The following is a 14,876-nucleotide window of genomic DNA, read 5'->3' as shown; positions in this document are numbered from 1 at the left end:
CCTATTACTTCGTATAATAAAATGATTAATTTTCTATTTTTAAATTATGCCAGTAAAGTCGGTTCTTACCTTATTAAAACTCATGTGCGGTGCAAATGTTTACAGGGAGGGTTTGTATTTATTTTTATTACGCTTCTGTAACCAGGTTCAGTTTGGAGCCCAGTTATGACTTCTTACATATCTACGATGGGCCAGACTCCCTCAGCCCCTTGCTGGGTAGTTTCTATGGCACAGACGTTCCAGACCGCATTGAGAGCAGCTCCAACATGCTCTTCTTGGCTTTCCGCAGCGATGCTTCCCTCAGCAGCAATGGATTTGTGCTGCAGTACACAGGTGGGCGCCTTTATGGTTAGAGGAATTACTCGAAAAATACACAGTATTTGGTTAATTGGACAAAACTAGCAAACTAGCAAAAACTTCTGTGTCTGCATGTGAAAGAGCTTTTCATCGTCAGTTTTTTCATCCCCACTGTCTTAAGATTCTAAACAAAACAATGAATTTTAAATAGTATGTGAGGCTTTATCCCCTAAACAATTCATGTTTTGAAATTCTTCCTCTGGCAGAGTGAGAGTGGATGTACCCTCCCACCCTGCTGCTTATCGACCTTGCAGATTGTTTCTTTTTAACTTTCTACTGTGTGTTGTCCAAAGTGAGTGAGATTAGTGGTGTGAAAATTGCTTCAGAGAAAGAATGGGGTGTCTGTGCTGCAGCGTCCTGATCACCACCCTCCCATTTGTGCCATGGTCTGCTTGGGCGCCGCCATTGATCTGTAACTCCTCTAGTAGCCGACTAACACAAAGAATTATGAAAATGAAAAGCCAACCGCATGTGTGCTTAAGCTCTTTTTGATCAGAGCGTTGCAGCTGCACAAAAGGCTTCTCATAAATTAGAGCAAACAACATTTTGTTGTCTCACGGCTGAGCTTAGCTGACCACAGCATGCTGTTTGGGAGACCCAGATTTATTTGCTCACACGTGGTGATCTGTGCCGCACACATGGTGCCGAATGATCACAAACATCCTTGAAAGATGGCCCGTTGGTTTAAGGATAGCACAACACACTATGTTTTCTGCATCTGTGTTTCAGACTCACAGGGGAACGCTTCACTGCCTGTATGTTTAAGCCTTTTTCCTAACAAATATACAGACGCTGAACACGCTCTAAATTAGACAGGGCTTCTTCGTTAAGGGCTTTGCTTGAGAGAACAGTGTTAAATCTTCCTAAATCTCCCTGCCTCAATTAGAGCTGTTTAAGGTATCAGACGTTTAACCAATTCCAGATCGACCCTGAGCTCTTTGTTTCTCGGCTAGATGGGATTTGATCTATATAACCAATTCAGATGATTTCAGAACACTACCTGTGTATGCAATGCAGCTCTGTGAATCATTTGCAAATGGTACATAAATGGGGTGAAGCAAAGTGTTTTGGTAAGACAATGTCACAGAGCGTACCCCTTAACTCACTCCCAGCAATATTTACTGCAGTGTGTGATATTTTATGGCCAATCTGGTAGAGCAGATGGACCCAGTGTGTGGCTCAGAAAAAACTCCCTCTACCCACTTGCAATTCTCCACACTAATGAACCATAACCAAATAATACATAAATTACCTCCTCAGTTTCAGACAAACAACATGGCACAAAAGCATGTTTGGCTGCGGGTTTGGGTCTATTTGGTGAGGAAGCAGCAAGTTGACGAGTTGGCCCAGCTAGTATTTGGTCAGCCCGCCACTGAAAATTGCATTACAAAATCTGCCTGAGGTGCCGTCAGCCTCTTACACCAGGCAGTCGTCATGTCTTTCGGTTTCTGTGTCTCTGGCCATGGTCTGATTAGGCTCTCCAAGGAAATATGTGGGCAGAAACTTTCCATGCCTAAGCCACATTTGAATAACACATAGACACAGACATGGACTCATACAAACAGAAAAATACTGAATCCAATACCTTCAGCAACTCTTAGGCTCATTTTCACTTCACATCACATCACTTAAACTCCTTTGAGTGTTTTCCAAAACAAATGATGGCACTTGTCCATTTTCTCTCACACTTACTAATGTCCCAGGACAAGGCTTGTTAAATTGGCCGTCTTCATTGCGCTGACCTCACCACTAGCTTGTGTCCAGGGCTAGTCCACACCTAATTCCTGCTACATCCATCACGCCTTCTGCTGTCTCCTACCAGGTGTGCTGGTTTAATGGAGGAAGTGGTGAGGGAAGGTTCAGGTCTAAATCAGCCCATGAAAGAGCTCAGCCTGTCTAGAAAAGTGCCCTGGGTGACAGACAGACCACATTCCTGGCCCCAGCACTCTGTTCAGCCATGAAGGACAGCCTCTTGTCTGGTCAGCAGGTCCCCAGCTTTCAGCTTAGAAACTAGGCATTTATCCAAGGCGATACATATGCATTTTCATGTCAATAAATCATTAGATATTTAGTTAGAGATAGACATTGTTGCTATTACTACACAGTATGCTTGTTTTATAGAGTAAAGGGAATTTGTATGATGGTACACAACAGGAGGAGGTTGTTGTTCATAGTGGAAATTGAACCCTTTTCTAAATGGCAGATGGTGGAGCAAGAAAAAAACTAATGCAAAAATCACCCCCAACATGTTGGCCCTTTTCATTTGAAGTTAAATAAACACAGACAAGTAGTTTCCGTGAAGTTAACATTATCATCTCTGAGGCGGGTAACAATATGTCTCTTGTAAATTCCACTGGCATGAGAAAGAAGTAGAGGAGTCTTCTTTATTACCATCCCAAATGAACATTACAAATAGATGCTTTTAAAAGATGAGCATTGTTGAAGTGTTTCCTATTTAAAGTTTTCTAACTAGCTGATATAGTTGAGGCACTGAATTGTAAGTTAAAGTTTTCCTAACAAAAGGAAAACATTGGACTCACCTTCCATTTTGTGTGTGTGTGTGTGTGTCGTCAAATATTGAAGTTTTCTGTGAGACTAGAGTGGACTGTATTTAAGATTGAACTAAATTGCGTTGGGCATTCTTTCCTATGTTTATTTTAGCTGTAAAGGTGTAAAGTGTGCCAAATTGACAGGCCACCTCTCGCATGCACATTTTCCACCAAAGAACAATGTGATGGTAGATTGAGTAAGACATCTTTCTTATGACCTCAGGAGTGGTGATTGATATGTGGTAAAATACTGTGTGTGTGTGTGTGTGTGTGTGTGTGTGTGTGTGTGTGTGTGTGCGAGCGAGTGAGTGTGTTTAGGGTGAGTGCGTGTTTGTGAGAGAAAGCTTGCGTATGTGCATTTTCTTCTCTAGTTGACTGCACAGTGAAGCGTTGTGTGAGAGGCGGTTGTGTGCAGTCAGCAGACCTTGGGCCAGAGCAACGCCACTCTCAATCAGCTGCCTGTCTGTCTCCATACCCATACATACCTCCAGCAGCCACAGATGAAAGGGCACCATCAAGGGCTAGAGAGAACAGTGGCAGTCAGTGAGATATATTTACTAAAAGAGGAATTCACAGATTAGCGGGAAAAAGGGAGCGAGTAACGGAAGTAAGAAATCCGAGAATATCAGTAACCTTAGGCGAGGAAAACTATTTCTATTCCAGTGTCATTGCTGCAGCTTGATGCAAAAATCCTTTCATTGAATACCAACACGCATTCCCTTCTGTCGCTGATTTTCCACCGTGTTACCTCTCTCCACAGAGAACCCCAGGGAGTCTTGCTTCGAGCCAGGCCTGGTGCGCAATGGGACGCGGGTGGGTGCCGACCTCAAGCTGGGTTCCACTGTCACCTACCACTGCGACAGTGGCTACACACTAGAGGGAGACCCAACCCTCACTTGCATCATGGGGGGAGATGGCAAGCCAAGCTGGAACAAACCCAAACCTGTCTGCATTGGTAAACACTGACATCTGGAGACAGTTGTTAGGAACACAAACCACATCAGTGCTTATAGATGTATCACATGTAAACATGCATTTCTGATTATGTGTTTTTTGCAAAGCTGTGTCCTACAGGTATATGTGTAGAGCTGTGTGGGTTTTGCTAATGTTAATAGATGCAAGGGTGTAGCTTTAATTTAATCTGCAGTTTGAAGTGAGCTTCGTATTTGCATATCTGCTCTGCACATTCACCACAAAACCTGTGTCAACATGGCTGTTCTTTGACATTCCCACGACATGACTAGCACACACTGTGCATAGTCCCCTGGAAAGCTGGTAAAAGATCCCAGGCGCCACCGAATCGGGCTCTCACAGTGTGAAGCCTTCATTATATGTCAGGTGGAATGCACGCTTACACCACGCACATTTTCCACAAGCAAAACACCCATTCGCATACATGGGATCAGCACTTGGTCGAAGATACAAGCACGCACAGAGCATTTTTTAGGGGCTTTAAGCAAGAGAGAAGATTCAGGCCTCATCTCACCCAGGCTAACCCAGAGGGACACTTGGAAAACATTGCAATTTCACTGTGGCAAACACCAGGGACATCGTCCACCCAAACCTCAATCAGACAAGAAAAGTAATTTAGGAGTAATGGAACAGAGGGGATGGAAAAGCAGGAGGTAGGGGAGAGAAATGGAATCTTACACTATTAGCTTTAGACCGTCCTTCTCTGTCTGCCCTGTCTCTTCATGTCTCATTTCTGTCTCTCTCTCTAGCTCCATGTGGTGGACAGTACTCAGGTTTGGAGGGAGTGGTCTTGTCTCCTGGTTACCCTGGCAACTACAGCAGTGCACGAACCTGTCTGTACTCTGTGATGGTGCCCCAGGATTACGGTAAGCCAAGGAAGAGCACTGTATTACTGTGTTTCTAGCAGATTTTTTAATTGTGCGTTTTTGTGTGTGCCTGTGAGTGTGTACAGGTGGGTAATTATGTGTTTAATTAAGATGCAATTATTGTATACTGCACAAAATGCCCTTATCAGGCTCAAACTGAGTGCCTCACTCAATTCTGCATAGTCTTTCACTGCAGAAACTAATGACAGTAAGAAGAAAACAGCTGAGCTTTTTTTTCATACTTGCACATTCTTAATCATAAGCGTAGGAGAAAACGAGTTTGTGGAAAACTTAAAGACACGCATACACACAATATTTTTAACCTGCAATTAAAGTGCTTTAGTTAGAGGTTTACTGAATGCATTTAATTAATTTTTTTCTAGACACAGTAAAACCACACAGTGATTGATAGTTCCCATATCCATCTGTCTCATTGCCATACACATATTTTCATGTTTCTTTGGTGGGAAAATTTAATCACTATCTTACACATTGGGCATACATTATGTCTGTCTCAGACAGACACACACACACACCAAAAATAATTGGTGTCCGGAACATTCAGAGTTCTTGGAGTTTCACTACTTTTTGGCATTTCCATCTTAAAGGTCACAGCTTGCCTCCAATATGTGATCTGATGCTGTAGGAGCAGCAAATTATTCAGAATGCAAAACAATGCAGAAGTGTGACACAGCTCAAACATGCAAATACAGAAGCAAACATGTTTTACTTACTTGCCCACAATGTCTCTCTGCTCATTTTCTGTCTGTCTTTCTCTCTTTTTGGCTCCTGCTTGCTTTTCTCTTCCCTCTGGCTCTTTAATGAGTTATCAGCATCAAACCTCTCGAAGGAAAAGCTCAAGTCCTATCATTGTTAAATTACACCAAACAGCAGCAGCTGGCATGTGTTTGGCTTTGGGGTACTTCGCCCCAGTCTTTTGAATGTCGAAGTCATGACGCCCATTCAGAGGTCCGGTGCGGCTCCAAAATGACTGGGCTCCCATCCTTCTTGGGTCCTGTCGGGATCATATTTCACTCAATGAAGTCAAAGCGAGGGAGGAAATTGATATAATTAAAGTCTACATTTGCATTTTCCTGGAAAATGACAGTGTGGCCCAAGGCAACACACTTTGTCGTGCAGAGCCAAAATTGCTCTTGCCTCCATTCTTGCCGCTTCTCATTAGGCTGATACACCAGCCCCAATGATAGGCTATTTTCTACAATGCAGTGGACAGGGTGGGTGTCAATGCAACCACTAGCTTCTCTTATCATGGTAAGAGATGAAGAGGATGTAAGAATAAAGGAAACCACTGAAGTTGAGCAGGAGGAAACAGAAGCTGAGTCACCTTGAACATGTGTAACTTAGAGAATAAGGTCCTACCATGACACCTCTCCCTCCCTCCTTCATTCTCTTCATCCTTCTCTTTAACCTGCAATATTCGCAACACATAAACTAGACATAGATTAGATGTGAAAGGGCTAAATATATCCAGGCAATATCAGTAGAAAGGGTTGTAATGGGTTGAAAGGATGAAAGCTTCATAGTGGAGCTTTAGCTGCACATTGTGCAACAGATTGGCTGTCATTGGCAAAGCCTTTCATGTACTGACAAGCCATCAAGCCCAGACAGGATTGCTGATCTAGTCGTGTAATATCATTTTTTGGTTGTGTTGTCATAACTGGCAGTATTATCCACCTCGCTTTAAAGAAGACACTTTGATTGAAAGTGCTGTTGATAATATTCTTTTGAATGTGGATGCTACAGAGTACTTTTTATGGATTTTCTGTGTCATTTCAAATGGATTTTGGAGTTTTCAGCATGACTGTGATGCAATGACTAATTTGAGCTTTAATGTCAATTTTCTGTCCATATTTGTCTTTTCTAGTGGTCTTCAGTCAGTTCGCCTTCTTCCAGACAGCTCTAAATGACATTGTGGAGGTTTATGATGGGGCAACACAGCACTCCCGAGTTCTCAGCTCCCTTTCTGGAGCACACACAGGTACTTAAACAAAAGCACACATTCAGATGTCTGCATGCATTCACAATCGGGTACCTGCTTTCAGCAGTTATCAAACTTTGGAAAATAGAAGCTCTTCACAAGACATGACTCATACACATAGTTTCATATTCAGCACCAGCATGTAACACATCAACAAATGCGATTTGACAATTTGATCTCCTGGCCATTATTTTTGTGACATGATACTGGGCTAAATAAAATTATTGTTGTTTTAGCCTTATCTGTTTCGTAAGGATACAGTTAAATTCGGGACAAATTGCTGACACAGGCAGAGCGGCTTTGGTTGCAGGTGGGCTGCAATGAGCTGTAAACAATTCAACAGTGACAACAACAACTTAAGGAGTCACAGGAATAAGATATCAGCAGACAGGCTCAAGAAGACTTGCATGCACGTACATCTGCATTGGTATTACACTAACACACGTCAACTTTCAGGATATGCAGTTATGTAGACAAACACTGTGTGTGCCGGATTAAAACAGGGAATGTGATAGGGATTTCCTGACTCCCGTCAAGAAAAATAACTGCTTTTTTACATTAAGAAATGAAAGATAAACACCTACTCAAAGCTGCCTTAACATTACCACAACTGTCATAATATAGAGAATTATAACTTTAAAACATGGGTATTACATTAATCATTTTGTTTTTAACTTTTCTACTTGCATTTGTATTAAGTGCCTCAGTCTAAATGCTTGCCAAGGTTACAGGGTGAAAAGGTTAAAAGTGAGAAGGTCAAGGATAATTGATGGATGGATGTGATGAATGCTACAACTGTGTCGATGGGCTCCAAAATAAATAAATTGACTAGTGGATTTCCAACCTTTCAAGAGGGTTCGAGTGAAAAGGTGTGTGAGGTCAGGGGAACTCTCCATCTCAGCCTGCTCTGGCCCTGTGGCTTGACAAAAGCAAAATGATTACTTTGGTTTGTGTCCAGGGCAGCCTCAGAAAAATCCAGTTTACAGCTCAATAAACAGGACGCAATATTAACTGCGGACTCCTGGCGGCAGGTTCACAGAGCTCTCTAACCAGGCATGGCAGAGCAGAGCTGACACAATTTGGCAAGGAAAGGGAGAGTTTTAGCCCACACAGACAGTGCAGCTGAAGAACTAGTGTGCACAAGCATAACTAGCATGAGTTAAACATAATCCAGAAGTCATGTGGACTTGTGGATATGCGGAAGTCACGCTGTCACTGATGTGCATTGTTTTATGTGGTGTGATAAACTGATGCTCCCAAATCGACTGACATGCATATCTGCAAGCTTATTAAGCAAGGAATTCAGCAATACAGTCTAAATATACAATCTGTCATTATGTGTGTAAATATATAGTCAGGTAATGAGTATTTTAGTGGTTGGCAGGGTATTATTTGTCAAGCATGGTAAAGCACAGTAGTCAAAACATGATGCGATCATGCTGAAAGCATATTAAATTAAACTAGTCTCAGTGTAGCATTCAACAGTATGTTTTCATTACTGTCATGTCTGCTGAGGCAAATCTCTTTTTGAGAAGAAAAGACAATGATAGTGAATTATGAAGGGCAGGGGTGACAAACAGAGTAATGGCAGGAAAGGGAGAGTTGAACAAGTGAATGATAAAAGGTGGGAATTAGAAAAGAAAAAGAGACAGCATGTAGGCAGAGAGGAGAAATAACTGATTCAATAAATCAAGGAAACTTATCTTAATGCTAATTTTTGAATTGATTTCTTAAATAAAAAGGCAATCACTTCACACTTTTGGCCTCTCATTTTAAGCGTGACTAGGGAATCTATTTCAATTCAACTACATTTAAGTTTGACCACTTTTAAAGCTAATATGCATTTGCAACTTTTGCTTCACTGCAAGCTTGTGGCTGAATAAAATAAACATTTATTCATAAAATGCACAATGAATGTTCCATAAATAAACCAGTTTGAGTTGTGGTTTAACAGCTACAGCGTTAATCTCTGGCATTTTTCCCCTTGACTGCTTTATCTGAACCAGTCCACACCAACAACCGCCACTGACTTTTGATTATTGACTTCCAGCCAAAGTCATATCTGTCCTTGTAAGTCTTTAATATGCTAGCGTAGAGGATAATTTTAAGGGCAAAGTGGTAGGATTGGAAAGTGGCCAGAGGTTTGATAAGTTACATGCTGACATATGTTTGATCTGTCTGGATGAATACCTGCCGAGCACAGCAAATTATGAAACACTGTCACCATGGTAGCACGCAGGAAGGGCTTCCTGTAATAAACTACCCAGCATGCCTTGGGGATCATACAGTGGAACTTGAACAGTCATGGTTATGACACATTAACAGACTGTGCCGTTGGAAATATCTCAGGACGTTGCACTTACAGGCACAGAACATCCATGCACATAGACTCATTGACATACACACACACGCAGACACACAGATGTTGCCTCAGGGGTTAAGCACGTATGCCTCCTACTACAGTGTGACAGCAAGCAGACACAGAGTAATGAGATCGACTGCAGAGAGCCAGTCAACTGTACACTGAGAAAAAGGCAGAGACGGAGATACTCACACTTTGTAACATGTTCTCCGTCAAGTCAACAAATGGTTTTCCACCACAGTAGATACATCATGGGGGTTTTCCTTGTGTTTAATTACACTGTAAGCTGATGAGGATAGCAGGCAATTAAATCAGTAATATCAGTGATAAAATATCCTCTGTCTAGGGATTAGATATATTGTCAGATATTTTAAATTTTGGCACAGATAAATGTCTGTATTGTAGTCTGCAATGCAATGTTTAGTTAATGTATAACGGAACCAAAAGGAACCAAAAACTGTATCTCATTATAAACCCTGAGTTGTATAATAACAAATACATCTACCTTGTTTATATTAGAGAAGACCTCACAAAATACCTCACATTTCAGTTAAAAAACTGTCATTTACAAAGACCGAAAAAAAAAATCCCACAAATGAAGGCACAAAAATATTTTCAGATACCAGATACACTGAAAACGGACAATATTTGCTGTTAAGAAAACCTCAGAGTAAAATGACAAAAGCTCAGTCACCCTTGGTCTTGAGTTTTGACAGCCACTAAGCCCTGATTAGGTGTGACCTGAGAGTCCTGCCTGTACAGTGTGCTATTAAGACTCCCTTAATGTAAGCAGGAGCTTGATTGTGGAGAGCCTTACACTGCAGGTGATAAACTCAACCGTGAATTTTATTCCGTTTCACGCGCAGCCAATAAGGTAAAGCCAGGGGAGGTGGGATCTCTACAGCTGGTTCTACAGAGTTTTGCTGCACCATTTTAAACCAGCTGCAGATTCTTCAGTAATGATTTGTTAATTGTGGATGTGTACAGAGATCTACAATAGTCCAATTGGGACAAGTTAAAGAAATGCACTGTAAATTGGGAATATTTCTAAAAACAAGAACTTGACAGTGAGCTGACATGTTGTTGAAGGCTCATATGCTGATCAAAAGTAGCTTCTAAACTCCCAGAACATGACTTGATCAACTGTAGTCAGCCGTACCTGACAGGATGCTATCATGGATCAGGATCTTCCATTTAGTTACAAGGGACTGAAGAAAATTGTTGGCTTTCCAATAAGCATAGCTGATAAGCTAGTCCTGTATGGAAGTAAAATATTAAGATAATTCTAATAGTATCAATTTGCATATTGCAAAGGGCTCAATAATCCTTTATAAAGCTTCACAAACATTATATTTTCATCACACTAGGTCATTCTGTGAAAGTCTAGCACCTAGCACTGCTCTAGTCTAAACAACAGATTTTCCCTGAGCTTAGATATCTACACACTGTTTTTTCGCACTTTCCTTCAATGCACAGACATAGCTTCTAAATATACCCGCATACAGAGACTTGCTGTATGTCCATTTTCACACAATCATTGGCAGATTTCTTACCACTTGCATTTTTGAAGTTTCATGCTGGACCCACAGATTGAGTCCCAAAAATAGTCAGTAATATTCACATTTAAATTGTATTACTAGATAGATGCAGGATGTTTTAGTTATTTAACTGCATAGGTGATAAGATGGTACTTATTTAGCTAGAAAGAGAAACCCTCCCAAATTGAACATTACAAACTGTGTGTCTTTAACTGCTCCCCATCTCAGGCGAGTCGTTGCCATTAGCAACCTCCAACCAAATCCTGATCCGCTTCACTTCCAAAGGCCAATCCAGCTCTAGAGGATTCCACCTGGTCTACCAGGGTAAGTGTGTAGCACAAATGCACACAAACAAATCCTACTGCCTTGTTTCTTTTTGATTCCCTTTACAGCTGCAGTTCCCCTCCATAATAGATGACTGGTTGTGTGATTTCCAAAGGATTCACCTTCAGCCACTGTTTGAGCTGTTATGTGCTTGTGCGTGTGTTGGCAGAAGGATGTGCTCTGAAGCATTAACCCTGTAGAAGTGTAGCAGTCTGTTGAAAAGGTTGTGCTTGAACTCCCATGTTCTTCTATTCCCCTAAGAGGGACTTTTCTTTTGGATTGTTATTTTCCTTAAACAATGCACTGTAACAGAAATGACATTTGCTGCAGATATCCCAAGGTGATGGCAGTTTAATGAATAAATAATTCATTTTTTGTAGTTTATTGTAAGTAACCCGAAGGAACCACAAGGCAAATAGAAGCTGAATACCATAGTGACTGAATGAATGACACCTGTTGTAACTTTTGTAACAAATTACTCCATTGAATCACTATTTTGTTAGAGATTCTTAGATAATCCTACAAAAAATAGTGTCTGTTAAACTAATTATAATATTTATCAGGTAATGATAAGGCTACTCACTTCAAATCAGCAACAGTCACCTGTAATCACCATGTTTTTCTGTTTCTCTAAAGCTGTGCCACGGACCAGTGCCACCCAGTGCAGCTCAGTCCCTGAGCCCCGAAATGGCCGGCGTATGGGTAACAACTTCGCTGTTGGCGCTGTGATCCGTTTTGAGTGCAGCCCAGGTTACATGCTGGAGGGATCGAGTGCCATTGAATGTTTGACAGTGCCCAATGCCCTGGCACAGTGGAACAGCTCCATACCCAGCTGTATAGGTAAGGCATGAATACTCAAATACAGACAAGAAACAGTCTCAAACACAGGCTCCTACACTTATTTTAAACACTCCCCAGTCAATGTGGGTGTGTTTTTTTTGTTTGTTTGTTTGTCTTCCTTTCTTCCTTGGTCCATGTCTTTATTTGTGTCTTTCTTTTTTCTTTTCATCTCTCCGTCTTTCTCTCCCACTTGATTCCTTGAGTGTCAAAGACTCGTTACTCTGGCACAGATGTGGGCTGCCAGCCATTGCCTGTAGCGATACAGCGAGATTCAGCCACGCAGCGCACAGGCAGCAGGCACTGCTGAGGGTCACAAATACACATGCGCTCACATGGAGCTATCCCCTTGTATATACAAAGTCACACTCTCTCACACACACACACACACACACACTACATACAGCTATAGCAGATGCTCCTATGCTGTCACCAGATGTGTAAATGTGCAGAACAAGCTGGGAGGACAGTGTTTGAAGAGGAGTGATACAGTGCGTCTCGTATAATGTGCATGTGTTTGTGTGTGAATGTGTGTGTGCTTGCATGGCCAGGTTGATCAGAAGTGCATTTCCATTCTAGTTGGGATGTAATGATTTCACTTTAGTGAGTCCTAAAAAGTGAAGATAATTTGACAAATATTTTTTAATAAACTATATTATCATGATTTTCTTGTATTATTTGTTGTGTGATCTTCCTCCTGTTTGTAATATTGACACGTTTGTAGAAAATTCCTTAATCCCACTGGCAGAGTCAAATCTATATTTGAGGAAAAATAGATTAAAGAGGAAGATTAATATTAACATATTTTTAATAAGCATTTCAGCGTGCAAATTTATGCATGCTTATATACAAATACCCAATCATACTTTTCCCGCGTCTTTTTACATCCGGTCTGTATATGATCCATTTGGTTCACTGCTGATATGAATTTTCACCCCTGTCCTTTTTTCCTACAGTTCCGTGTGGAGGCAATCTGACCCATCGAACTGGCACCATCTTATCTCCTGGCTTTCCTGAGCCTTACCTCAACAGTCTTAACTGTGTCTGGAAGATCACTGTTCCTGAAGGATCAGGAATCCAGGTTTGTATAATAGAGTTTCTCTCTGGCATCCAGCGGACAGAATTATAATAATCAGATTGCGCAAAAATGAATTAAAATAAAAATCAGAGACATATTCAGCTTGGTTAACAACAAGTGTTATTAATATAGGAAATAACGCTCTAAAAGTAGTCCACCACTGTAGAAAGGCCGGATACTAGCTCATGGAGAACAAGTGTGACAAAGTGTTGTCTGTTAAGATCAAAGTCCTTAGTGGTTACAAGAAGTCAAAATCTGTGTTTTGGAAAGGAAAAGAGAAATTTACATTTGGCTGGTACATTACAGATGTGTAAAAAAGTCTACACAGCATCTAGATATGAAAAGTAAGCAGTGTTCTAATAATAATGCACTTCATAATACAAACTATAATAGACTAACAGGCATGCATTAATTCAGACTTTACAACAATTCACTCTCCATTAGTGAAAATTCTGAGGCTGAGCTGCAGTGACTTACCCGTTTACTTAAAAACATTTTGAGTAACACCTTTTAAAATGGTCTCTGGTCAGAATCTTAAACGAATTAACAGATTTTATTTACCTGTAGCCTTTACAGCCCTACATGGTCTTGACACGCTCCTGTGTGGTGATATCTTTTCAGCTTACCTAGGGCTAATTAACAGTGCTACCCACAGTTTATCAAGGTATAGCATTTACAGTTCTCAGGGTACAGGAGATCTGCTAAATGGTAGTCTATAGACTTTACAGAGGCTTAGAATTTAATTTAGCAGATCACTATACCAGAAACTTAAGATTGCACAACCTGAAATAAATGTGTATATAATTGCCTCTTCAGTTACTTTTCTTTTCTTTCTTGGGAGTTAATTCAGTTTGCATATTCTTATTCTTTGATGCGTGTGTGATGGAACTCCATCAGGAACCTGGTCCCCATGGATCTGCCTGAAGGAAAGTTTTTAGACTTATGCTTCAGCCTCTGTGGCTAATGACCTCAGTGCCATCCCTCAGCTATTACCTCCTCTACCTCCGCTGACTGTCCTTGCAGGTCAAATACACAAGATGGCCCACAGGCACACTTAGCATGCTGCACTACACACTAATCGCAGAAGCTTGGAAGTGAAATAGACAAAGAATAAGAAGAGAGAGCTGGCTGTATGCACACCCTCACACCCTGTAGTAACTGTAGAGGATTTGGTCTGTGTCTATACTCTCTGCAGCTGAATCTTCCTCATCTCTAGTATTCCTACTCCACTTCATCTCTTTCACACCTTCACCCTCTTTCTGTCTGTCTTTCTCACTGTTGCTCCCCTTCTACCAGCTAGCAGAGACACATTAGATTGGAGTGTCACGATCCAGAATTGAACTTAAAGGAGCGAGGTGCCTTGCCGGCACATTTGCCGTAGCCCCCTAATGAAAGATCAATCTGTGATCTGCGTCGTCTCCCCGGGATTCGCTAGAGACCCTACAGCCTCTTTAATTGGCTTGTATCCGATCTATAACTATCAGAGACAGAGGAGAGGGCCGACAAATGGATGTGAGAGTGAATAGAAAGTGGGGCTTGGAAAGAATGAAGGAGAAATGGATGAATTTGAGCTAAAGACGGAGGACGGCACAGTGTAGCCCCCTTTCACTCATTCACTTGAATTGAATTGCATATTAGGTCTAAGCCTACCACTCCAATGGTCTGCATTCAAAGTTTTAAAATCCTTCATTTAGGCAACCTGGATTGTGAAAATCCAGAATGCTGTTCTTACAGTTTGTACAGGAGTAGCTTTTTTTGGTAAGCCCTTCATGGCTTTAATGATGCAGTTTTTCACACTTTATGTATTTTAAACAGTATAAAAAGAAAGACTGACTGAGCACAAATGGGAGGGCTGAAAGTGCTTGGCTTTTAGGATGTTGTTTTCATTTTGACAAGGAGTTCACTGTGTCAGGGCCAAGACAACTGCTACTCTTAAGGAGAGAGAAGTTACTCTCCAAATGGCCATACTTTTAAGTTCTTAACTGTGTCCCCTT

General features: G+C 41.3%; 1 protein-coding gene across 4 annotated transcripts in view; it reads left to right on the top strand.

The window, feature by feature from the left end:
- The window catches only part of csmd2 (CUB and Sushi multiple domains 2), a 253,342-nt gene that overhangs the window by 169,101 nt on the left and 69,365 nt on the right, over window positions 1–14,876 (top strand). For all 4 annotated transcript variants that reach the window (XR_006826279.1, XM_046058105.1, XM_046058104.1 and 1 more), the window contains 7 exons: window positions 146–333; window positions 3,667–3,861; window positions 4,628–4,744; window positions 6,630–6,743; window positions 10,872–10,967; window positions 11,604–11,807; window positions 12,761–12,885. Coding sequence is in view for 3 of the 4 variants with exons in the window: in XM_046058105.1 (XP_045914061.1) it covers window positions 146–333; window positions 3,667–3,861; window positions 4,628–4,744; window positions 6,630–6,743; window positions 10,872–10,967; window positions 11,604–11,807; window positions 12,761–12,885 (1,039 nt within the window). In the remaining variant the exon portion in view is untranslated. The remainder of the gene's footprint in view (window positions 1–145; window positions 334–3,666; window positions 3,862–4,627; window positions 4,745–6,629; window positions 6,744–10,871; window positions 10,968–11,603; window positions 11,808–12,760; window positions 12,886–14,876) is intronic.

This window comes from Micropterus dolomieu, linkage group LG09 (assembly GCF_021292245.1).
Source record: "Micropterus dolomieu isolate WLL.071019.BEF.003 ecotype Adirondacks linkage group LG09, ASM2129224v1, whole genome shotgun sequence".
NCBI classification, from domain to species: Eukaryota; Metazoa; Chordata; class Actinopteri; order Centrarchiformes; family Centrarchidae; genus Micropterus; species Micropterus dolomieu.
Note: the sequence above shows the minus strand (reverse complement) of the source record. Positions and strands in the feature narration are given on the sequence as shown.